The 26,456-nt window shown below is 34.6% G+C and overlaps 1 protein-coding gene across 3 annotated transcripts in view; it reads right to left on the bottom strand.

Moving 5' to 3' along the window:
• Positions 1 to 2,237: 2,237 nt before the first annotated feature.
• The window catches only part of LOC133191029 (ligand of Numb protein X 2-like), a 36,088-nt gene continuing 11,869 nt past the window's right edge, over positions 2,238 to 26,456 (bottom strand). Inside the window, exons 1-13 of one of the 3 annotated variants that reach the window (XM_061326689.1) lie at positions 24,738 to 24,772; positions 16,157 to 16,365; positions 13,837 to 13,937; positions 12,474 to 12,557; positions 11,636 to 11,765; positions 11,049 to 11,115; positions 10,789 to 10,819; positions 10,421 to 10,537; positions 5,525 to 5,695; positions 5,111 to 5,233; positions 4,817 to 5,004; positions 4,577 to 4,738; positions 2,238 to 4,429 (exon numbers count right to left, since the gene is read on the bottom strand). In XM_061326689.1, coding sequence (XP_061182673.1) covers positions 4,294 to 4,429; positions 4,577 to 4,738; positions 4,817 to 5,004; positions 5,111 to 5,233; positions 5,525 to 5,695; positions 10,421 to 10,537; positions 10,789 to 10,819; positions 11,049 to 11,115; positions 11,636 to 11,765; positions 12,474 to 12,557; positions 13,837 to 13,937; positions 16,157 to 16,365; positions 24,738 to 24,757 — 1,539 coding nt within the window. In that variant the 5' untranslated portion in view covers positions 24,758 to 24,772 and the 3' untranslated portion in view covers positions 2,238 to 4,293. Of the gene's footprint in view, positions 4,430 to 4,576; positions 4,739 to 4,816; positions 5,005 to 5,110; positions 5,234 to 5,524; positions 5,696 to 10,420; positions 10,538 to 10,788; positions 10,820 to 11,048; positions 11,116 to 11,635; positions 11,766 to 12,473; positions 12,558 to 13,836; positions 13,938 to 16,156; positions 16,366 to 21,119; positions 21,295 to 24,737; positions 24,773 to 26,456 lie in introns of those variants that run through there. The other 2 variants (XM_061326688.1, XM_061326687.1) reach the window with 2 other exon arrangements.

The following is a 26,456-nucleotide window of genomic DNA, read 5'->3' as shown; positions in this document are numbered from 1 at the left end:
TTTCTATCATTTACCAATTTTTTTTCATCCTAAATACTTAATTCCAGAGAATTTAAAGCAATATGAGCTGCAAATTTGATGTCGGATATTTTTGTTGCAAAATTGTAATTAACTATTGCAATGACAGAAAAAAAGAATGTTTATAAATTTCTGTTGTTCAAATTTGCGATGGGAGAACTATTCATAAGCTTTTATTGAAGCACAATTATATTAGTGTCGTCCTGTACAATACTATAAATTCAATTGTATTGAAATCTTTCTTTTGAAACAAACAAATACCTTATTTTCATATAATTAGTCATAAAGGTTTCAGTTACATACAGATTTATCATAAAAGCTCACTTTAACTGAAAATTAAAATTTTCAAAAATGCAGCTCATATTGCTTTAATGATTGTAAACGGAAATAAGAGGCCCATGGGCCAAAACGCTCACCTAAGTCACTTTGGCCCTTTCGTTCTTCATCATCAGATTTTTCCCTATAAACATGTAAAACATATAAAATTTTGATCGCCTTTTGTGGCCCCACCCTACACCCAGGGGCCATGATTTGAATAAAATTGAATCTTCACTATCAGATCTAGAGAGTGCGTCCGTATAAATATGACTGTTTTTTAGCAGAAGGTTTTTATTTTTATTTTTTTAAATAAAGAACAAGGTACGGTTTCAACACAAATCTGGCCCTGTACTTTTCTAAAATATGAAAGTGATGAAAGAAATTACATGTATATATTTTCTTAAAAAGTTGCAGAAGACGTTAATTGTCAGTGGAATTTTCTTTCGGATAATATAGACGACATGCATCGCCCACAAAAATTTTGAGAAATGTGATTTTTTTCAAAGAATTCTACAAAACATATCTGAAAATGGAAGTGAGCGACGCTGTGGACACTATTTTCTAAAGGAAAATATCCCTTGAAATGAGGCATTTTGAGGCTTTCTCTGTTTAAAACAGAAATGTATTAAATTAATGACGTCATATTTCCAGAATGGTCCTCCTTCATGCCATATTCTTTCATGATTCATCACATTCATATACTCAACTCATATTTAAGCCCATTTTAATACTTTTTGAAAATATCAATCTTTTAGGGCACAATTATAAGCCAAAACCTGGATTCGCGACTGGACTTTTAATCAGGATTTTGTACATGTATTTAAGCACCATAAAAATGATAATAAATACCTTTATTTCTTAAGTGGTGCTTGCAAAATTACGCAATAAAAAATTCCTCGCACGTATTATGAATCTACAGTACAGTAAAACTCGTTTAGTACGAATATGGATAGAGCAAATTTACATATACAGCGAAGTGTTTTGTATCGCAGATATAGCAAACTGATTTTGTGTCCCATAGAAGTTAAAAATAACGAATCTTCATCTTTTATAGCGAATATTTAGGATCTCAAAACTTGAAATGAAGTGACATTACTTTTCGTATTTTTTTTTTTCCATTTCTTTTTTTTTTTTTTAATTTATCCGGTTAAAACTTTTGTACCCCTGTGTAAGTTTGTTATTTAATACTTCCTTGAAAATATTCGGTAGTCTAGAAAGACACTTATTTTTGCAAATTTGCTACATTTATTTTTTGAGGAATTTGTTATATGGATATGACAAATTATGGATATTCACAGGTCCCCCGAGCTTAGCTATAACCGATTTTTACTGTATTCCTTTGTGAAACTTTGATCATGAAATGTAACCCCACTCTACCCACTTGAACTTTTAATTCAAAAATTCCAAACACGAAAAACCTATTTGATGGTGTCAGTCTAATTGAAAGGACAAGCTTTCCTTCACATAATATACAATTCTTTCTTTCATCTTAGAAGGGTCCACCATTTTCCTGGGGGGTGGGGGTTTCAAAGTCATTGTTTAAGTTACTTTAGACACAGATATTTAATAATACTGAAAATTCAGACCACCCTTATCCCCCCTTCTTTAAGTTCATACAAGTTTCTTAATTTTAGCCCCACTTCCTGTATCTGCTCCTTTCAGAATAGTTGAAAAGTAAATCATGTTAAAAAATTATGCACTTAGTAAACTTAAATTTTTTTTGTAAAGGAATGCAGAATATCATTTTGCTTTTTGTTTGGTTCTATACATTTTGTTTTTTGTTGGGCTCTATACATTTTCTTTTTTGTTATACAATTGGTTGAAAGACATCTAGTCAAAAAGAAAATACTGTATAGGCATCACCAAAATTACTAACTCAATTAAAAAAACAAAATGAAAAATTGAAGAGCAAAAAGTTACAAGTTTTAATGGCAATATGCAATCATTTCATTAACATCTCATAAAACAATAAATGACCTTTACAAGTAGAGTGGACTTAACATTTACTTAAACTAGTCATTTAGAGATCAAAAGAAAAATCTGTGCCTGCTTCGAACTACAGTTTGTGGTAGTGACAGATAAAACACAGGAATGTTGTACAATTGTGAAAGCTAAAACCTTCATTATAAATCATAAAAAAAACTGTTGTAAAAAAAACCTAAACAAATAAAAAAATCTTTCTCACAAAGAAATTCAAATAAATCCATGAAATCATATTTATAAATATTTTTAGTAATAAAAGAAAATGTGTGTATAAAAATATCCTTTATTTACGTTGTATTCATTATGAATGATGAATGTCTTTATAAAGAGGAATGTGATACAGGCAGTAAAACAATTATATACTCTTGATGTCTTCTACCCGAGGCAAACAATATCACATATCTTTGTTGAATAAGTAACCAATGTGAAATGTTTGGAATTTCTCTTTTACAGTTCTTGTGTTATATATTGATTTTTCAAATTAATAAGATTTACATGTACAGTGTTTATAGCCAAGTCAGACAGTACACAAAGAAGACTAAATTTTGATCTAATTACACATTAAATCAGGTAGCAGTGAATGTTTGAGATCTGGTAGCTCCACTATTTTGTAAATCTTCTGACATTTTCAAGAAGACAGAGAAATCAAACAATAGAATGACTGGTGATGTAAGATGACTAGAATAATGAACAGTGAACATTGCATAAATATTGTGCCAAGATTGTGCCAAGGTTCAAGACGACCAGACAGATTCTGGTCATTAACATCTTGTACAAAATACCATTTTGAAAATGTTGATATCTTGCTAATTTAAAACTTGAAATTAAAATTACAAACATGATTTATCAAAATCTTATTAAAGACTTAAAAGATACATCATATATTGGGGGGGAAAAAAGACCATGGGTCACAATACTCGTCTGAGTCATCACCATTCTCTTCTTTCAGGAAAAAAAAATGAATTATATTTTCATTTCTTACTAAATAAACAAATGTTCCTTAGTTATGGCCCCTGCCTATTCCTGGGCACTGTGATTTAAAAATAATATACACTATAGCTATTATAGGATGCTTTCATTTCAGAATATCATGCTTTCGTTAAGAAGAAGATTACCTCCCTTTGAATGAGAGAACATAGTTCTTAATTTGAATGACCTTGAATCCCCTTCATTTAAGGATGCTTTCTGGCAAGTTTTGGTAGAAATTTTGTGTGGGGGTCTGGAAAAGTAAGAAATGTGACAAGTTTACAGATGACACAGAATCCATAGACAGACCACCACAGAAGAGTAGTGTCTGAGTAGAGACATTGAGCTTTGGACCCAGAGAGGCTATACAAGACAACAGAATTCCTGCACTAAACTTGAGTAATGCAGCGTTTTTAATGCAGTAACTTCAAAAATGGAATGATCATAGTAACTTTTATATTTCATCCAGAACAAAGATAAACTTTCTGGAAACACAACAGACATCAAATTAAACATTTCCTTTTGAAGGTTGTGCTGATACATATATTCATGTATAAACAAATGTTCATCATTATAAAATATCATCAAACATTAATATGAAAATCTTCATAAAACATTAAACTTGAATCACTCTGTCATAGAAGAGTCCTGACAAATGAATCTAATCACAGAGATTAATTAATTAAAGTAATTACTAGTAGTGAAGCATCATATCTCATCCAATGAATGTCATCCAATCAAAAACTTTGAAAGTTAATACTACTTCAATATACACAAGATGTCATCCATTTCTAAACCAAAGGTCAGTCTTATATAGCAGCATTACACCTATAAGGCGCTGCAATACCCAATAAGATTTTCTGTACCAAATTGCATAAATCAGTGATTTTTTGTCATTTTTTATCAACCAATGAGATTTTTTTGTCCTTCGTTGATGTACAGCACAATAAATGTTGTTATTGGATGCTAATTGACTAATGAGATTTTGTGTTACAAAATGCGTCTGTGTCAGACAATGGTACCTGGCCATGACACAACAGTCAATGTAACAGCACCATCAGCTTGTTTGAGGAGATCCACAGCCCTGGAATGTGTTATGTTCACTAAGGAATGCTGGTTAACACTCAAAAGAATATCACCACATCTGAAATGAATTTTACATCAAATAGCTATAAATAAAGCTTTGAAAATCAAACTGAAGCATTATATTGATCATCATAAATTTTTTAATTGATTACAAATTTCTTTTAAACTATTTTCTACAAAATACAAACACACAACTTCCACTAACTTTAATCTGCCATCTTTGGCTGCTGGTGTTTCCATGACAACAGACTTAACATGGACAGGTACAGATGGTCCTGTGTCCTTATCTGACCCTCCAACCAATGAGAATCCCAGGCTTCCACTGGGACTCCTCAGTAATGTCACAGTCTTAATGGTTTGACAGATGCTGTAAGGAATAGAATGTACAATGTATACAAATTTCAAATGTGCCCTACTTTAGAGCTGATTCTACAAAAGAAATTACCTTGGAACTTTCTGCCAAAACAGCCACGTAGGTGTGAAGTTTCCCTGTCCATATGAGGTTTCTGACCCCTCAATGACCTTCAGACAGACCACCTTTGCCTCTGTGTTTAGTTTCACCAGATTAACTGCTTGGTTATGACTCAACCCAAGCAAACTCTTTCCATTTATAGACAACAAAATGTCTCCTTTCTGAAAGTAAATATTTTTCATTACTGCCAAACAGTAGTACAAGGAATGAACATAGGTAAATACCATCCTAAATGACTGCTTTACACTTCCGACCTTTCTTACTGACCTTGACCTGTTTGGTTTTGCCCAGACATCCTGTGATGTTGATGTTTGTGATGTAGATGGGGGTATCTCCCCGGGGACTGTCAACTCCCCCTGCTACACTGATTCCCAGAGATTCCTGAGCATCCTATAACATATCAAAAATAAGTCAGGATACTGCATCTACAAGGGTTTCACAAGACTTATTTAATAGGTCACTTAAAACAGTGAGTATTTATTTGCTACTCTTTTGAATTCTCTAAATATATTAAGATATTTGTACTAGCCTTGGATATAGTGTTGTATTAAGATTTTTTCTTACTTTGGATGCAGTGCTATATCTACATGTATATATTTGAGCATACCTTGGATGGAGTGCTATATTTAGATATTCATGCTAACCTTGGATAAAGTGTTATATTTAGATATTTGTGCTGACCTTGGACACAGTGACAAGTTTCTCCCCTTGCTGTCCACTCAGACTACTGTATGGTGAATGGTTTTCATAATTAGGATGAACAACAGTATTATCTGCAGTAGATCTAATGAGATCAGGTGTCTGAGGACGACTGCACCGAGATATCACAAACTGGACTCTGTCTTCACTTGTCTACAAAGAAAAGGAATGATTTCAATCTGCAGTTCATACATACTAGACTACAACAATCTCTACATTTTGTAAGAACTAGACTACAATAATCTCTACATTATATAAGAACTAGACTACAACAATCTCTACATTTTATGAGAACTAGACTACAACAATCTCTACATTTCATACATACTAGACTACAACAATCTCTACATTTTGTAAGAACTAGACTACAACAATCTACATTTTATAAGAACTAGACTACAACAATCTCTACATTTTATGAGAACTAGACTACAACAATCTCTACATTTCATACATACTAGACTACAACAATCTCTACATTTTATAAGAACTAGACTACAACAATCTACATTTTATAAGAACTAGACTACAACAATCTCTACATTTTATAAGAACTAGACTACAACAATCTCTACATTTTATAAGAACTAGTCCAAAACAATGTCTACAGATATCTTTGTCTGTCCTTGTCTACATGACAGGGTATACAATTAGTCTAACTAAACACTGTGGTGTACCTGAATAACCTGAGCTGTCTGTCCTTGTCTACAAGACAGGGTATACAATAAGTCTAATAACCTGAGCTGTCTGTCCTTGTCTACATGACAGGGTATACAATAAGTCTAACTAAACACTGTGGAGTACCTGAATAACCTGAGCTGTCTGTCCTTGCCTACATGACAGGGTATACAATAAGTCTAACTAAACACTGTGGAGTACCTGAATAACCTGAGCTGTCTGTCCTTGTCTACATGACAGGGTATACAGTAAGTCTAACTAAACACTGTGGAGTACCTGAATAACCTGAGCTGTCTGTCCTTGTCTACATGACAGGGTATACAATAAGTCCTTGTCTACATGACAGGGTATACAATAAGTCTTACTTAACACTGTGGAGTACCTGAATAACCTGAGCTGTCTGTTCTTGTCTACATGACAGGGTATACAATAAGTCTAACTAAACACTGTGGTGTACCTGAATAACCTGAGCTGTTGGTCCTAATCTACATGATAGGGTATACAATAAGTCCTTGTCTACATGACAGGGTATACAATAAGTCTAACTAAACACTGTGGTGTACCTGAATAACCTGAGCTGTCTGATCTTGTCTACATGACAGGGTATACAATAAGTCCTTGTCTACATACCAGGGTATACAATAAGTCCTTGTCTACATGATAGGGTATACAATAAGTCCTTGTCTACATGACAGGGTATACAATAAGTCTTACTAAACACTGTGGAGTACCTGAATAACCTGAGCTGTCTGTCCTTGTCTACTTGACAGGGTATACAATAAGTCTAACTAAACACCATGGAGTACCTGAATAACCTGAGCTGTCTGTCCTCGTCTACATGACAGGGTATACAATTGGTCTAACTAAACACTGTGGAGTACCTGAATAACCTGAGCTGCCTGATCTTGTGTACATGACAGGGTATAAAATTGGTCTAACTAAACACTGTGGAGTACCTGAATAACCTGAGCTGTCTGTCTTTGTCTGCATGACAGGGTATACAATTGGTCTAACTAAACACCGTGGAGTACCTGAATAACCTGAGCTGCCTGATCTTGTCTACATGACAGGGTATACAATAAGTCCTTGTCTACATACCAGGGTATACAATAAGTCCTTGTGTACATGATAGGGTATACAATAAGTCCTTGTCTACATACCAGGGTATACAATAAGTCCTTGTCTACATGATAGGGTATACAATAAGTCCTTGTCTACATGACAGGGTATACAATAAGTCTAACTAAACACTGTGGAGTACCTGAATAACCTGAGCTGTCTGTCCTTGTCTACATGACAGGGTATACAATAAGTCTAACTAAACACTGTGGAGTACCTGAATAACCTGAGCTGTCTGTCCTTGCCTACATGACAGGGTATACAATAAGTCTAACTAAACACTGTGGAGTACCTGAATAACCTGAGCTGTCTGTCCTTGTCTACATGACAGGGTATACAGTAAGTCTAACTAAACACTGTGGAGTACCTGAATAACCTGAGCTGTCTGTCCTTGTCTACATGACAGGGTATACAATAAGTCCTTGTCTACATGACAGGGTATACAATAAGTCTTACTTAACACTGTGGAGTACCTGAATAACCTGAGCTGTCTGTTCTTGTCTACATGACAGGGTATACAATAAGTCTAACTAAACACTGTGGTGTACCTGAATAACCTGAGCTGTTGGTCCTAATCTACATGATAGGGTATACAATAAGTCCTTGTCTACATGACAGGGTATACAATAAGTCTAACTAAACACTGTGGTGTACCTGAATAACCTGAGCTGTCTGATCTTGTCTACATGACAGGGTATACAATAAGTCCTTGTCTACATACCAGGGTATACAATAAGTCCTTGTCTACATGATAGGGTATACAATAAGTCCTTGTCTACATGACAGGGTATACAATAAGTCTTACTAAACACTGTGGAGTACCTGAATAACCTGAGCTGTCTGTCCTTGTCTACTTGACAGGGTATACAATAAGTCTAACTAAACACCATGGAGTACCTGAATAACCTGAGCTGTCTGTCCTCGTCTACATGACAGGGTATACAATTGGTCTAACTAAACACTGTGGAGTACCTGAATAACCTGAGCTGCCTGATCTTGTGTACATGACAGGGTATAAAATTGGTCTAACTAAACACTGTGGAGTACCTGAATAACCTGAGCTGTCTGTCTTTGTCTGCATGACAGGGTATACAATTGGTCTAACTAAACACCGTGGAGTACCTGAATAACCTGAGCTGCCTGATCTTGTCTACATGACAGGGTATACAATAAGTCCTTGTCTACATACCAGGGTATACAATAAGTCCTTGTGTACATGATAGGGTATACAATAAGTCCTTGTCTACATACCAGGGTATACAATAAGTCCTTGTCTACATGATAGGGTATACAATAAGTCCTTGTCTACATGACAGGGTATACAATAAGTCTAACTAAACACTGTGGAGTACCTGAATAACCTGAGCTGTCTGTCCTTGTCTACATGACAGGGTATACAATAAATCTAACTAAACACCGTGGAGTACCTGAATAACCTGAGCTGTCTGATCTTGTCTACATGACAGGGTATACAATAAGTCTAACTAAACACTGTGGAGTACCTGAATAACCTGAGCTGCCTGATCTTGTCTACATGACAGGGTATACAATAAGTCTAACTAAACACTGTGGAGTACCTGAATAACCTGAGCTGCCTGATCTTGTCTACATGACAGGGTATACAATAAGTCTAACTAAACACTGTGGAGTACCTGAATAACCTGAGCTGCCTGATCTTGTCTACATGACAGGGTATACAATAAGTCTAACTAAACACCATGGAGTACCTGAATAACCTGAGCTGTCTGTCCTTGTCTACATGACAGGGTATACAATAAGTCTAACTAAACACTGTGGAGTACCTGAATAACCTGAGCGGCCTGATCTTGTGTACATGACAGGGTATACAATAAGTCTAACTAAACACCATGGAGTACCTGAATAACCTGAGCTGTCTGTCCTTGTCTACATGACAGGGTATACAATCGGTCTAACTAAACACTGTGGAGTACCTGAATAACCTGAGCTGCCTGATCTTGTGTACATGACAGGGTATACAATAAGTCTAACTAAACACCATGGAGTACCTGAATAACCTGAGCTGTCTGTCCTTGTGTACATGACAGGGTATACAATTGGTCTAACTAAACACTGTGGAGTACCTGAATAACCTGAGCGGCCTGATCTTGTGTTAGTACATGACAGGGTATACAATAAGTCTAACTAAACACCATGGAGTACCTGAATAACCTGAGCTGTCTGTCCTTGTCTACATGACAGGGTATACAAAAAGTCTAACTAAACACTGTGGAGTACCTGAATAACCTGAGCGGCCTGATCTTGTGTACATGACAGGGTATACAATAAGTCTAACTAAACACCATGGAGTACCTGAATAACCTGAGCTGTCTGTCCTTGTCTACATGACAGGGTATACAATCGGTCTAACTAAACACTGTGGAGTACCTGAATAACCTGAGCTGTCTGTCCTTGTCTACATGACAGGGTATACAATAAATCTAACTAAACACCGTGGAGTACCTGAATAACCTGAGCTGTCTGATCTTGTCTACATGACAGGGTATACAGTAAGTCTAACTAAACACTGTGGAGTACCTGAATAACCTGAGCTGTCTGTCCTTGTCTACATGACAGGGTATACAATAAGTCTAACTAAACACTGTGGGGTACCTGAATAACCTGAGCTGTCTGTCCTTGTCTACATGACAGGGTATACAATAAGTCTAACTAAACACCATGGAGTACCTGAATAACCTGAGCTGTCTGTCCTTGTGTACATGACAGGGTATACAATTGGTCTAACTAAACACTGTGGAGTACCTGAATAACCTGAGCTGTCTGTCCTTGTCTACATGACAGGGTATACAATTGGTCTAACTAAACACTGTGGAGTACCTGAATAACCTGAGCTGCCTGATCTTGTGTACATGACAGGGTATACAATTGGTCTAACTAAACACCGTGGAGTACCTGAATAACCTGAGCTGCCTGATCTTGTCTACATGACAGGGTATACAATTGGTCTAACTAAACACTGTGGAGTACCTGAATAACCTGAGCTGTCTGTCCTTGTCTACATGACAGGGTATACAATTGGTCTAACTAAACACCGTGGAGTACCTGAATAACCTGAGCTGCCTGATCTTGTGTACCGTATGATACATCTACACCATTTATCTCTAACACTCTGTCATCGGGTCTTAATCTGCCGTCTAATGCTGCAAGGCTCTCTGGAACCTGAAATCAGAAAGCAAGTTTAGACAGTTATTTGTATGAATGTCACTTCATCATATTTTATTGGACATACACATACGCAAGCACAAATGAATGTTTGTGTGAAAAAACAATAAATAAATTTTATGGTATATAAAACTGGAATATTCAATCATACATTCACAAAGCTTATTAAGAGAGAGAGAAAGAGAGAGAGAGAGCTGAATCAGTGAGATTTTATCCACTCTCTTTCCTCTGCTGTAAGCTGTACTTACTAGATTTAGGATATACACCCCCGGACCAATCCTGTCAAATAAGTGGTAAGCCAATTATATAAAGGAATTCAGGAAATATCACTATCACTACAACTTTTTTTTTAAATTTCCTAGCTGTCTATTCCATTCTTTGTCTCATATGAATACAAATTAAGATATATACATATAGCATAGATTTATATATTTGTTTTTGAAAACAGTCAACATATCTTTTTTCTGCTCAAGAACAAAATAAGAATCTTATTAATACATGCACATACCTTTTCCCAACAAGTTTAATCCCAAGTTGCTTCCCTTTGACTTTGTTCAATGTTATCTTCAATATTTCTAGAAATCAAGTATACATCTTATGATCCAAAACTTCCAAATAAACATAACCACAGAACATTTCTTTGTAATGAATGTTAAGGATTTTTCTCTTCAAGGAAATACCTAATAACACTTGTGACAAGATGAGACAAAATTTCAGTCAATGATTGGCTGTTACCTTCTGACAAAATCTCAGTCAATGATTGGTTGTTACCTTCTGACAAAATCTCAGTCAATGATTGACTGTTACCTTCTGACAAAATCTCAGTCAATGATTGATTGTTACCTTCTGACAAAATCTCAGTCAATGATTGATTGTTACCTTCTGACAAAATCTCAGTCAATGATTGGTTGTTACCTTCTGACAAAATCTTAGTCAATGATTGATTGTTACCTTCTGACAAAATCTCAGTCAATGATTGGTTGTTACCTTCTGACAAAATCTCAGTCAATGATTGATTGTTACCTTCTGACAAAATCTCAATCAATGATTGATTGTTACCTTCTAACAAAATCTCAGACAATGATTGGTTGTTACCTTCTTTTTCTATTGGTCGATTTTCCTCAGCCTTTTCTCTGTAAAGAGTGAGGCGACATACAGGGTAGTAATGTCCCAGTAGCTGCTGAGCTTTGTAGTGTGAAGCCTGGGTCAGATCCTCACCATTTACCTATAACAGACAGGAATACACTTCTAATGTATCAATACAGTCACAATCTACAAACAAGTAACAGGTTATTAATGTCTACAGTAACTACTGAACTTCATAGTGTGAGGCCTGGGTCAGATCCTCAGCATTTACCAAACTTCAAGATATCCTTAGGTCTAAGATATTGAGGTTAAAATACAATAAAATTGTGGTTGGGACATTCACATCACTTTGATATATTCATGGTATTCCCCCTTCCCCTGGGAGACCATGGTTTGAATAAAGTTGAATCTACACTATGTCAGGAAGCTTTCATTTAAGTTTCATTGTGTCTGGCTTAGTGGTTTTTCAAAAGAAGATTTTAAAAAGATGCCACCAAATTTTCACTAATTCTGTATTACCTCCCCTTGAAAGAGTGAATGTCACTTCATTTGAACAAATTTGAATCTTCCTTCACCCAAGCATGCTTTGTGGCAAGTTTGGTTTAATTGGTCCAATGACTCTGGAGAAGGTCAAAATTGTTAAACAAGTTTACACTTGGACAGACAGTCATCCGTCATGTTGGTCAAAATGTGAACAGAAAAACTCATTTGGGCTTTCAAGCTCAGATAAGCTTAAAAAAACTGAAGCTCTTTTAAAAAATTTTCTTTGAATTTTTTTAAAATTAGATTTGCATGTTTAAATGGTAAGCACAAATTGAATGAGTTTTGGGTTTAAAACATCACAGACCTCTAGAATCTGGTCCCCAGGCATTAGACGTCCATCCTTAGCAATGACCCCATCTGGAAATACTTCCTGTATAACAATGCACCCCTGAAATTCACAGGAAGTTCATTAGATTTATAAAATTATTGTAATAATTAATGACATTTTCACTTCCATTGAATTAACAGACAGAACTTCAAAGACAGAATATCATGAAATATTGAATACTGTAAATTCCTTATTTTACGCGAGTACTTAATATCGCGAAATGGCCCAAGGGCCTCAAATCACGGGAACAATAATTCGCGAATCGGTGATTTATCTAGAGATTTTACAGACATTAAAGCACCATGAAAATAAAAACGAGTAATTTTATTTCGCGAGTGGTGCTCCTCGCGTAATTACGTGATAATTTATTCCTCGCGTATATTTAGGAATCTACAGTAAATATATAATTATCCTATTTGTAATTATTTCAACCTCCATGCTTTCCTCAAAAATACACTTCTGACCTCACAATCTCTGCATATATCAAAGACTAGTAAACAAGAGAAAATATTGTGTTCCACAATGTTGGTTCTTAACTCCATTTTAATAAACTAGTCACAATGAGAGTTGAATGTTAAGTTCCTTGAGATTACCTCTACTGTTTAACAGAGGAAATTTCTGATGACTTACCGATGCATTATTTCCTCCCACAGTGCTGATGACAGGATCATTGGGACTCATGAAAGGAGTGTCATTCCCTCCTTCAGAACAGATTCCATAGTTTATCTAACTTGCTGTTTCTTCTCAAGATCTATCTGACTTGAAATCACTTCCTCCCACAATACTAATGCCAAGGTTTGTCTGACTTACCAAAGGAGTATCATTTCCTCCAATAATACTGATTCCAAGTTCTGTCTGACTTACCAAAGGAGTATCACTTCCTCCCTAAACAATGATACCAAGTTTTCCCTGACTTAAAGGAGTATCATTTCTTCCCACAATATTGATACCAAGGTTTGTCTGACTTACCAAAGGTCAGTATCATTTCCCCCCACAATACTCAGATACCAAAGGAGTATCATTTCCTCCCACAATATTGATACCAAGGTTTGTCTGACTTACCAAAGGAGTATCATTTCCTCCCACAATACTGATACCAAAGGAGTACCATTTCCTCCCATGATACTGATTCTTAGGTTTGTCTGACTTACCAAAGGAGTATCATTTCCTCCTACAATAGTGATACTTAGGTTTGTCTGACTTACCAAAGGAGTATCATTTCCTCCTACAATTTATCTGACTTACCAAAGGAGTATCATTTCCTCCTACAATAGTGATACTTAGGTTTGTCTGACTTACCAAAGGAGTATCATTTCCTCCTACAATTTATCTGACTTACCAAAGGAGTATCATTTCCTCCTACAATACTGATGCCAAGGTCTGCCTGACTCCGCTGGATTTCAATAGTTGACACCTCTCCATCCAGGACTGGGTTCTTTCCTATTCAACAAGTCAATCAAATTCAGTAAAAAGAGCACCCATTTATTGAAAGGAGCCATCTGTTCGTTATCTCCATATATTTCATTGTATTCAATTTTATAATGTTTATGCTGTACTTGTGCATAATTAAACTTATTCTTAAATATACAACTGTGTAAACTGATGTCCTTTCAATTTTAAAAAGTTTACAAGGAGATAAACTTAAACTTCTCACATAGTTAAACCATCGAGGTCTATGGTGAAACTAAAGCTGTTAGGAATTCATTAAGCATTTGTGTATGTGAAAAGTCCGAGTTCATATCCTCATGAACTTTTCAAAAATAAAAGACATTACTTACATTTACATTTTAAATCATTAATGTTTTCATTCAAACACACATTCATCATTAATGTTTTCATTCAAACACACATTCATTAAAAATCTGTAGAAGGATTATATTTCTCACATTAGCCTGGGATGTTTGTAATGTTGTTATTAACTTATTGTGACTTATTGTAACTTATTGTGACACCTTTATACTGTGGTCTGTTGTAATGTTGTTATTAACTTATTGTGACTTATTGTAACTTATTGTGACACCTTTATACTGTGGTCTGTTGTAATGTTGTTATTAACTTATTGTGACATCTTTATACTGTGGTCTGTTGTAATGTTGTTATAAAATTATTGTGACTTATTGTAACTTATTGTGACACCTTTATACTGTGGTCTGTTGTAATGTTGTTATAAACTTATTGTGACTTATTGTAACTTATTGTGACACCTTTAAAGTGTGGTCTGTTGCAATGTTGTTATAACTTACTGTGACTTACTGTGACTTATTGTGACTTATAATTGTGACACCTTTATGCTGTGGTCTGTTGTAATGTTGTTATTAACTTATTGTGACTTATTGTGACTTATTTTAACTTATTGTGACACCTTTATACTGTGGTCTGTTGTAATGTTGTTATTAACTTATTGTGACTTAATGTAACTTATTGTAACATATTGTGACACCTTTATACTGTGGTCGGTTGTAATGTTGTTATTAACTTATTGTAACTTATTGTGACACCTTTATACTGTGGTCTGTTGTAATGTTGTTATTAACTTATTGTAACTTATTGTAACTTATTGTGACACCTTTAAGCTGTGGTCTGTTGTAATGTTGTTATGACTTACTGTGACTTACTGTGACTTATTGTGACTTATAATTGTGACACCTTTATGCTGTGGTCTGTTGTAATGTTGTTATTAACTTATTGTGACTTATTGTGACTTATTTTAACTTATTGTGACACCTTTATACTGTGGTCTGTTGTAATGTTGTTATTAACTTATTGTAACTTATTGTAACTTATTGTGACACCTTTATACTGTGGTCTGTTGTAATGTTGTTATTAACTTATTGTGACTTATTGTAACTTATTGTGACACCTTTATACTGTGGTCTGTTGTAATGTTGTTATTAACTTATTGTGACTTATTGTGACACCTTTATACTGTGGTCTGTTGTAATGTTGTTATTAACTTATTGTGACTTATTGTAACTTATTGTAACTTATTGTTACATCTTTATACTGTGGTCTGTTGTAATGTTGTTATTAACTTTTTGTAACTTATTGTGACACCTTTATACTGTGGTCTGTTGTAATGTTGTTATTAACTTATTGTGACTTATTGTAACTTATTGTGACACCTTTATACTGTGGTCTGTTGTAATGTTGTTATTAACTTATTGTAACTTATTGTAACTTATTGTAACACCTTTATACTGTGGTCTGTTGTAATGTTGTTATTAGCTTATTGTGACTTATTGTAACTTACTGTGACACCTTTATACTGTGGTCTGTATTTTTTGGGGGGATGGGGGGAGGTGGGAGGGGGTAGTTTTGGTGATTGTAATGTCAAAATTGTATAAGCTGAAGAATAAGTTGCATTATTCCAGTTCACCTGTGGTAGTTCATTATGGGATGAACTTAAATTAATACAAAGGAATCTTGGATAAAATCTTTACTGACATAAAACTTATAATATGCTTGTATCTATATATTTCATTTTTTTCTCACTTATAAAAAGAAATCAAATAACCTGTTACAATTTACACCTTTAAATAGTGTTTTTATATTGTTTTAATTAAAAAAAAAAACAATACTCTGCCTTCATCCCAAACTGGCAACTAAAACCACTACATTAAACACTGTGAGCCTGTGGAAATCAATATTAAAATCTGTACCTCCATCTTGGTCTCTGAATTGACACTCCCATAGATGGCTTTGAAGGGCACTTCTGGGGCCCTGGAAGGTACAGCCCAGCGTTGCCTTTATACACTTAGTGACGGCACCTCGGCACCTGTGGAGGAGGTGAGCCTCCAGCTCACACCTGGGCAGGACCTCCTCACAGTAATCCACATTGGGACACACCACCAACAACTTGTCCAGTAACCTGTAATATAACAAGGATTAATTAAAAATCACCAGGAAAATAATTATAATCTCTACCCTTATCCAATTTTAGGCTGGATGTATACATCTTTTAGAGCATCATTTACATGTATAAGAGTTAGGTCTATAATTCATCTATACACTTAGTCATAGCAGGGCATTATTTATACACCTAAAGTTAAGACAGGGCATTATCTTTACAATGAAATAGGTGAAGATAATGAACAGTGATCAATCTCAAAAAACCTAGAAACAATACAAATATGTGAACATGGACCCCTGGAAATACAATGGGAGACACAAAAACTACATACAGGTGACAGTGGAACAAGGAAAGTTGATGGAATAGCTTAAGTCATCTATCATCTCATTTGTCATACTTTTTAGTTGTTAGTTTGTGTGTTAGTTTTTTTTTATTGTTTAACGTCCCTCTCGAGAATTTTTCACTCATATGGAGACGCCACCACTTGCCGGTGTAGAGCTGCCAAATTTTGACCTATAGTCACTCAGGGCCATTGAGCAGTGAGGAATCTTTTTCGTGCCAGCACCTACTGCGACACAGGACCTCGGTTTATATGGTCTCATCCAAAGGACCGGTCTCCATGTCCCACAGTGGGATTCGAACCCACGACGTAAGGATTAACTCCTTACTCCGTGACACTAGAGCGAGCGGTCTAACCACTGCACCATGCGGGCGACTTTTAGTTGTTAGTAAAATGACCCTTCAAATGTCAACTATTATAAGTCAGTAAAACATCCAAATATGAAATAGATGCTTCAGTCTCTGTGGTATCTTTACTTCAAGTTTACTGGGATATATAGTCAACATGTAAATGGAAGTGACTATTGTTAATTGATAAAACATCATCGATACATTTGAATGTCGACTTGAAGGCCACAGCAAGTGGTTTTTTTCTTTCTATGTGGAAGTTTTTGAATAAATTCTGCTTCATAGAATATAAAACCAGGTCAGCTAGTAAAGGGGCACAATTAGTGCACATGAGAATTCCAACAGATTTTTGGAAGACCAGCAGAAGAGTATTAACTATAGAAGATTAAAGTCATGGTAGGGCATTATCTATAGAAGATAAGTCATGGTAGGGCATTATCTTTAGAAGATAAGTCATGGTAGGGCATTATCTATAGAAGATAAGTCATGGTAGGGCATTATCTTTAGAAGATAAGTCATGGTAAGGCATTATCTTTAGAAGATAAGTCATGGTAGGGCATTATCTATACAAGAAATGTTCATTTATATAGTATAGCAGGGCATAATTAAAATAAGTTAAGTAGAACGGGCATTAATTATTTAATATACAATTTAGTCATAGAAGGGCATTATTTATAGAAGATTCCGGTAAGTCATGGTAAGGGTATTATCTATACAAACCAAGGCAGGGCATTATCTATAAACAAGATAAATCATGACAGGGCATTATCTATAAACAAGATTAATCATGACAGGGCATTATCTATAAACAAGATAAATCATGACAGGGCATTATCTATAAACAAGATAAATCATGACAGGGCATAATCTATATGTAATACAAGATAAGTTATGATGGGACATTATCTATATACACAAGTCAAGGCTATCTGTATACACCATACAAGAAAAGTAATGGCAGAACATTACCTATGTACATAAGTCATAACAGGACATTATCTGTATAAAAGATAAGTCATGGTAGGGAATTATCTACATAAATTAAGTCATGGCAGTTCTTGCAGTTACTTTGAACTGGACTTGTTCCAAAAATTGAACTTAACTTAAACTTATACACAATTTTGAGTCAAATGGTACCCATTTAGGCTCAGATGATCAAAGAGGAAGAATGTGATCTAAAATGGCCGTGCAGAGGAGGGAGTTAATAGTTTTTTATGTCACTGGCTTTTATTTCAGTTCAAGGTGTGTAATTAGCAATTCTTTATTGCCAACATCAGACTGCCTTAAGAATAATGAGGAATGCTCCACAAGAACTATCATAAATTTTGTGGTTTTTAATTTCCATTTCTCTTGTTTATTTGTAACAAGACAATGATATTCAATGTAATCTGGATGAGGAAGTAAAGAGCAGAAATTATTTGCATCTTCAGGAATTTTGCCACTGAATTCAGGCAGGAGACATTAACATCTCCAGGAATTTTGCCACTGAATTCAGGCAGGAGACATTAACACTTCCAGGAATTTTGACACTGAATTCAGGCAGGAGACATTAACATCTCCAGGAATTTTGACACTGAATTCAGGCAGGAGACATTAACACGGTTAAACAGCTGTCAGATAGAATTCCATAAACTTCATCTTGATTGACACCATAAATCTGATCTTGATTGACAGAGATCATAAACTAAAGACTACATGTAATTAGTTCTGTCCAGATGACATTACTAATGGAATATATTCACACTGTCAGATGGACAAAATTCAACCTTTGGCTTATTAAAGTTATATTCACTTCATTTCAACTCCATGGACAAAAAATGTAATGGGATCAATGAAACATTATCTTATCAAAATTACATTATTAGTTGAATTCTGCATATCATGAACATTCCAACAACAATTTCTTCTTTTTTATCTCAATTCTTCCATCCATTTTGTGGTTCACCATATTCCACAATATTTATGATATATACATAATCTTTAAAATCATTATCTCATTTTCTTCCTTTTTTCTTTTGTGGATTAATTTTAAGTTTATGTTTGTAACAACAAGGAAATTAAAATAAAAGGGTATTCAGATATTAAGTACATGTATGTACTGCTTCATTTTTCCCTTTCCATCAATTGTCAAAAATCTATTAAAGTTTAAAAATTAAATATGCTTATGAATATTACAAGTGCAAATTACTCAGTCATTAAAAAGAGCTTATATAAAGTTCACTTTATGTACAAAATGACCCTGTTTAAGGTACAAAATGACCCTGTGTAAGGACCATTTAATCAATGTATATATCCACCTTATTTCCAATTTCAAGCATTTATATCAAGTAAAGAGACTTCATATTTCCATTACCCATAAAAGAGCTCCTTCTTGGAGACTCTGTGTATTGGAGGATGGGTGTAAAGAATACAATGTCCTGACTCTTAAAGGAAAATGGTATATTTGAGCACATCTAACAAAAAATTAAAATATAGCAGACTTCTTAATAAAGACTCCCCCCCCCCCCTTTTCTCAGATTTTTACACAACATATCTGAAAATTGAAGTGGACACTATTTTTTAAAGAAAATCACCCCTTAGATGAGTCATTTTGAGGCTTTTTTGGTTTGTAACAAATTCAGGAAGTCCTATTTCCAGAAATCCCCCCTTCCATATTCCTTCCTGATTTTTCAACTCATATTTAATAAAGTCAAAACTTGACCTTCATTAAAAAGTGAAAAACATGTAACAAACATGATATTCTTTTAATTTTTCCCCATTCAAAGAAAAAATTTCAAAGATAAAAGGATGTCTTTCCAGAAAATGGAGCAATCAGTCAAAAATAGTAAAGGAAAAACTTAACAAAACTACAATAAAGGGGTGGAATTAGTCCAAAATATCAGACATTTTCCAGGCGTTTTTCACGATTTTGATATTTGACATTCCAGGAAAACATCAGAACCGACGCCATTACTCAAAGTGGAAATTCGCCACTTCGCAACCGGAGTCAGCATTCTCGAGTCGATTTTTGACACATGCGAACTGACTTAAATCAGACTAATGTCACATCTTATCAACAGTACAATGCTTCTAGTACTTACCAATATCATTTTTATTGTTCCTTTATAATATAAAGTGTCTGGTGAAAACATTGTATCAAACTGTCAAGGTACATTTTGATTTTATGCATTTTGAGATCTTGTGAGACCTGTATCGAAATGTGAAGTAATATTTTTTTTAAAGCAATATTAGTGAGAACTCAAATAGAAGCATTGTGCTATTGATAAGTTGCTAGTATGACATTTCATTCCATTTGCAAGTATCAAAAATTGGGTTCAGTTAGGGGTGGCAAAACTTCCGCTTTTCATAATGGCGCTGGCTCTGACGTTTTCCTATCACGTAAATATCAAAATCGTGAAAAACGACTGGAAAACATCAGATATTTCAGACTAGGGTGGAATATGAATATTTACAGAAAATGTATCATGCCTGAATTGAAGTTGCTTTAATGCTTCATGGCACAGTTGATATAATTTTAGAGTTCCATAGTTACAGAAATAGGCAATCCCTACAATACATTAGGCATCACAGCAGTACCAGATCAAACCAATATTTTGTCCACATTTTCTTAAACTCTCTCTCTCTTATTGTAATCACCTGACATACCTGTAAAGATATAGGACTATGCTGTTTACATAATCTCTCTCTCTCTCTGAATCACCTGACATACCAGTGTAAGGAGATTAGAACTATGCTGTTTACATTCTCTCTCTCTCTCTCTCTCTCTCTCTCTCTCTCTCTCTCTCTGACTGTAATCACCTGACATACCTGTATGGAGATAGGACTATGCTGTTTACATAATCAATCTCTCTCTCTCTCTCTCTCTCTCTCTCTCTCTCTCTCTCTCTCTCTCTGATTGTAATCACCTGACATATCTGTAAGGAGATAGGACTATGCTGGTTACATAATCTCTCTCTCTCTCTCTCTCTCTGATTGTAATCACCTGACATACCTGTAAGGAGATTAGGACTATGCTATTTACATAATATCTCTCTCTCTCTCTCTCTCTCTCTCTCTCTCTCTCTGATTGTAATCACCTGACATACCTGTAAGGAGATAGGACTATGCTGTTTAGATCTGGTTTGACATAACATTCCAGAGACATTGTCAAACACAACAGTGCCACCATTGGTCCTATATTGTGTGTTCTTAAATATTTATGGTGAAAATTAGAAAGATGTTATTGCAGCGTTCCATCACTGTGACAAATCTTCAATTAGTCTTGGAAGCTGCTCCATTCTCTCATCATAAAGAATGACACAGTCAAACATTGGAAAAACCCCACTTAATATATCACTGAAGAGTTCCACAGGTGGTAAAACTCAATTAGGTCCGCTATCAACACAGACTGACAGATAACCACTGGTGGGAAGTACAAATTGTTTTCTCACTCTGGCCAATCTAACAATTATTAACCTCATCCCTGAATTTAACCACTGACAAATTGTAGACAATACATAGCTCTGAGTTGTTAGCAGTTAATGACTTGTCGAAATTCAGCACTTCACCAACAGTTCACTGTACTGAACAATACATACATCAGGTTTGGACAATACAGATTAAACCAATATCTTCTTATACTCCTAGCAGCTGCTGATGTCTAAGTTCTGTGTCAATCATTCAGTAAACACCAGTCAAACCATCCAATCCCATTAAACCATTAGGATTCACAACAACTCTAGAGAACTTTATATACTAGTATAAGTCACATTTACAATGAGCAATCACCCTGTAATTACAGAGGACATGTGACTGTAATCCCAAAAAAATCCAATGGATCTAGACACCAGTTCACAGGGGAATTCTGTAGCTCCACATCAAACACATCACTCACAATCCTTCTACGTGTCAACTTTCCCATTACAAGACTTTTGTTTCACGAAATTTTAACTGCCACTTGCATGAGCAAATTTGCAAGAAACTTAATACAGCAATTCAATACTTTATTCAATAAGTGCTCAAATGATTAATAATTTATTTATCCTCCTTTTGTTTAAAACTTCAAACGACACCAAAATTGTGCATTCTCTTGAAATTTTAACTAAGCTTATTTCAAGTACATCACCACACATACCGAATGAGAAGACATCTGGTTATAAGCATGGCACTGTCAAACAAAAAAAAAGTCTCAATATTTTTAAAAATTAATAAAGCAATACTTCAAATTCAAGGAATTAATCATTTTTGGAAACATCTCTCTTCAGAATTTTCCAAAAGAATGTTCCTTCTATTCCAGTAGAAGTTTCATTGCTTTAATCCTAATATTCTTCCTTGCTTCAAAGATCCCCTGATATTCTGTGAGATTGATTGCTGCTATAGCTGATCTTGACATCCAATTCATTCATCCTTCATAGAACCTGGCTATACACCGGGACTCAGGACCTGTGAACAGGACCCACATCAAAACCAGGTACAAGGTATACACAGGTGATTCAGGACCATGACATGATTGTATCTGTATAAGCCGTTAATCAATGTATCAATCACTGAGTATCAGGTGTATACTTAAGGGAACACCAATTAAATAATCACCCAAACAGAGCAGCTACAGTAAATAGCATTTATTTACCTATAATTTCAGGGATTATTGATTCAGATACTTTTCTGTATTGTTAAAGGTGTCCCTCTGCAAATGCATTGACCAATTAGCATTACATCAGGTGTAAATGTAAGATAAACCTAAAGGTATACAGCACGTGTTCCCACAAGGATTACATCAAGAGACTTTTCTAATATCTTGACTGAAACATAATAAAAGGGAAACATCCCTATATACATCTATTACTAAAAGCAATTATGCTGAAAGTATGTATTTTGAGAGACTTGTTTTATATTGATCTTAATTTCTCTTAGATCCCTGACAGACCTTTACAACAAAAAGCAATAAAGAGTAGTACAGCAGCTGCCCAAGTCATTAAAAGGTGTGAGACAGCGTGACAGATTATACCACTGTCTGCATCAAGTATTCTACAGAGCTTATACACATCTGTGTCAAAAACTAATTATAAAACCTCATCCCCACAACATATAGGGATAAGAGAAATGAATTGTTTGAGAATAATGGGTCCCTAGAGTTTGTTATCAGAAAAACCCAACATCTCTGACAAAAAACTGAAGGTAAAGTAGGATTTTGAAATATATAAGAGATTTTTACATTATAACAACCACAAGAACACATTTCATACAAATAAAAAAATCATTTTATAATAAAGCTTGAAATCCACTTAAAAAGAGTTACTGAAGTCAGATCAAAACTGAAGTGAAGCATTTTGAAAGCACTTCACAGGTTTTACTATAGTCAAACCTTGTAATCTCAAACTCCATGAGACTAAAAAAACTTTGAAATATCAGGGGATTCTAGATATCAAGGGTTAAATACTTAAGGAATATGTAGTTGGGACTTCCAAATCACTTTGACATATCCATGGTATTCGAGATACCGGTGTATGAGATACCGAAGTTCAGCTGTATATTATTTGACCTATTTTGGTTACAATTGATGCAAATTTCCAAAATATTAATAAATTATTCACTTTTCTAATGTTCAAAATTCTACCTTTGTTAACTGTCACTCTAATGTAAATCTATACAACTTTTTATCACTTTATACGACATTATTGTAAAATTTTGAATGAAAAATAAAAAATTATCTGGAAAACATATTCATTCTACTTGGTCTATTATTTTTATGATTTCTGAAGAAACCGTTTGCTTGTATCATCTGTCCTTAAACTCTCATTTACTTTTTTTCTTTTCTTTTCTTTTTAACATTTTTAATTGGTAACAAGGTTGAATCAAAATGATTTTTTTTCCTTTTTTTTTTTAATTTTCGCTTATATGAAACTCCAATCAGAATAATAAGTTAAGCACTAAACATGCAAATTTAAGCATTTTTTCCATTATGTTTTTGCAGTTCACGCATTTTCAGGCACTTTTCAAGGAGTAGGTCAAAATGCAAGTACTTTTCATAGCTTGAACCCTGAGAGATGTACTGTCACTTACTACAATAAACATCAATAGATGGGTATTATCACATAATATCACAATAAACAGCAACAGAGGTGTCCTATCAAATATTACAATAAACATCGATAGACTGTGAAATATCGAGATAATGAACAGTATTCAAGATCAAAGTCAATTAAAACATACAAATTGGGAGCAGAGCAAACATGGACCTCCAAAAATATCAGAGATGGGATCAGGTGCCATGGAGGAGTGAGCATCCCCTGCTGACCGGTCACACCCGCCGTGTGCTCCATGTCTTGATTGTAAATTACGGAAAAATCGGTTGACAATTCAGTGTGTAAATAATGGCCTAACAATTAGTATGAAAAATGTCAGTCAGTTTTTTTTGTTAAATGTTTGAATAGGTATACTTTATTAAAGTCAGATCTTGTGAATTATGCATCATAAAATTCAATTTATCAAATACCTTTATTGAATTAATTTGTTATAATCATATCATTTGTTAAAGTAATTGTTTTTAATAGGTATAATATAAATTCATTTTATAAAATTCATTTAAATTAATTAATTTTACACATTATAACCACATGCAGTAATAAGTTTTGGAATGACCCTCATCTCATGAGAGGTCAATTAATTATAATAAAGATGATTAATTACTATATGATATGATATTGTTAAGTATTTAGACTTACAGAAAAGGCTTACTCCCCATACACACTACGTATATCTAGTTCCAGCTCTGAGACACCAGAAAGATTAATGCTAATTATCATTCCTGAATTCTTAATTAACTTGTATCTTCTGATGTGAGCCCTCATCTGTCAACCACAGTGAGGTTTGACCAGGATTTCACACAAATATTTCCAGAAGTATACATATGTATTACATATGGAAGTATACCTTTATATGTATTATACGTATTATTTACGCTGTAAAACTATATATGTCAACAGGTCATGCACTATTTGACTTCTTAAAGAAACATTTTGCATGTACAATAGTCTAAGTCATAATTAACCCCAATACAAAGTGACATATTTAATTATTACTACATGTATTACTATTTTCGCTCTATAAATTTGTAATGCTCAGTATTTTATAGGAGTTACAGGCCAACATATGGAAATAACACGGCTTCACATTTCCTATATGTTAAATCAAGTTATGCAATAAAAGCCTGCAGGGGTGATGGATTACAGTGATAAAACCACCAATCAAAATGTATGTGCTTTAAATTGTCTGTTCCAGAATATATGCAATTAGAATTACAAACTTTTGACCTTTAATGTTAAGAAAACATTAATCAGACATCATCCAAAAGTTTACAAAGTTCCAGAGAGAACAAATTATATCATAAAATACCCTGTATATACACTCATATACTCTCATATAAGAGACTAGGTCCACAATGCATGACCATTTTAATCAGATGATCTGGAAAAGATGCTCAATTTAATTAAACATAAGGACAGCCATCATTTAATTATTGATACAAGCTCAACGGTAGAGTTGTCTTTCGATCTTGTGGTCGGCTTTTTGACGCCAGTTTTAAGGCCATAACTAGGATCCTCTACCATTAAATGTCCTCAGGCTCTGTAATTACATTAACAAAGCTCTCAGTAATTATCAACTCTGGTCTACAGGGGGATTCCTTATTTTTTTGATGTAGTGTACCTTTTCTGAGTAACTCCTACCTTAAATTCTATATATCTAAGGATTCAGTCCTCAAACTCCACCTGAAGTTGGGTCCATGCACTTGCAAATGCTAATGACTGCTCCTGTGCATTTTAGGGAACAAACTGTGTATATATGTAATATTAAAATAAAAGAGGTTCAAATGTCAGAACACTCAACAACTGTATTGACTCCGTGTAGTAAAGAACCACTATAAAAACATGGTGATCAACTAATTAAACCTCTGAGCTAATTTACAGGAAATACTGTAAACTCATTCTGATCATCAAAACCTTATGGAAATTAAAACATTTTTAATTTTAAAAGTAGAGCTGTCTAAGTTGACTTGTATTCTCTATGAAATATATTGAGAAGTGTGTATAATTTACTACGTACACATACATTTACTTTATTTCCTATCTAGCTTGTAACATGAGCTTTGACTGGTTACAAAGTTGAGTGTAAATTTCCGTACACCTGACTTCATCCAGGTGAAAAAAAAATGTGACATCACAATGCACTGTCTCTCTCTACACGCTAGCAAAAGGGAGTGATACAATTGTATACTGGGGAAACTAAGCCTCTACAACCAGAGAATTATACAATTGCTAACTGAACAGGAAGCAACCAGGGAATGATACAAATGTTTACTGGACAGACAGCCTCTAAAACCAGAGAATGATACAATTGTTTACTGGATAGAAAGTGCCTATAACCAGAGAATGATACAATTGTTT

Source organism: Saccostrea echinata, unplaced genomic scaffold (assembly GCF_033153115.1).
Source record: "Saccostrea echinata isolate AGI-Se365-2 ecotype Australia unplaced genomic scaffold, CSIRO_AGI_Sech_v1 ptg000023l, whole genome shotgun sequence".
Classification (NCBI taxonomy): domain Eukaryota; kingdom Metazoa; phylum Mollusca; class Bivalvia; order Ostreida; family Ostreidae; genus Saccostrea; species Saccostrea echinata.
Note: the sequence above shows the minus strand (reverse complement) of the source record. Positions and strands in the feature narration are given on the sequence as shown.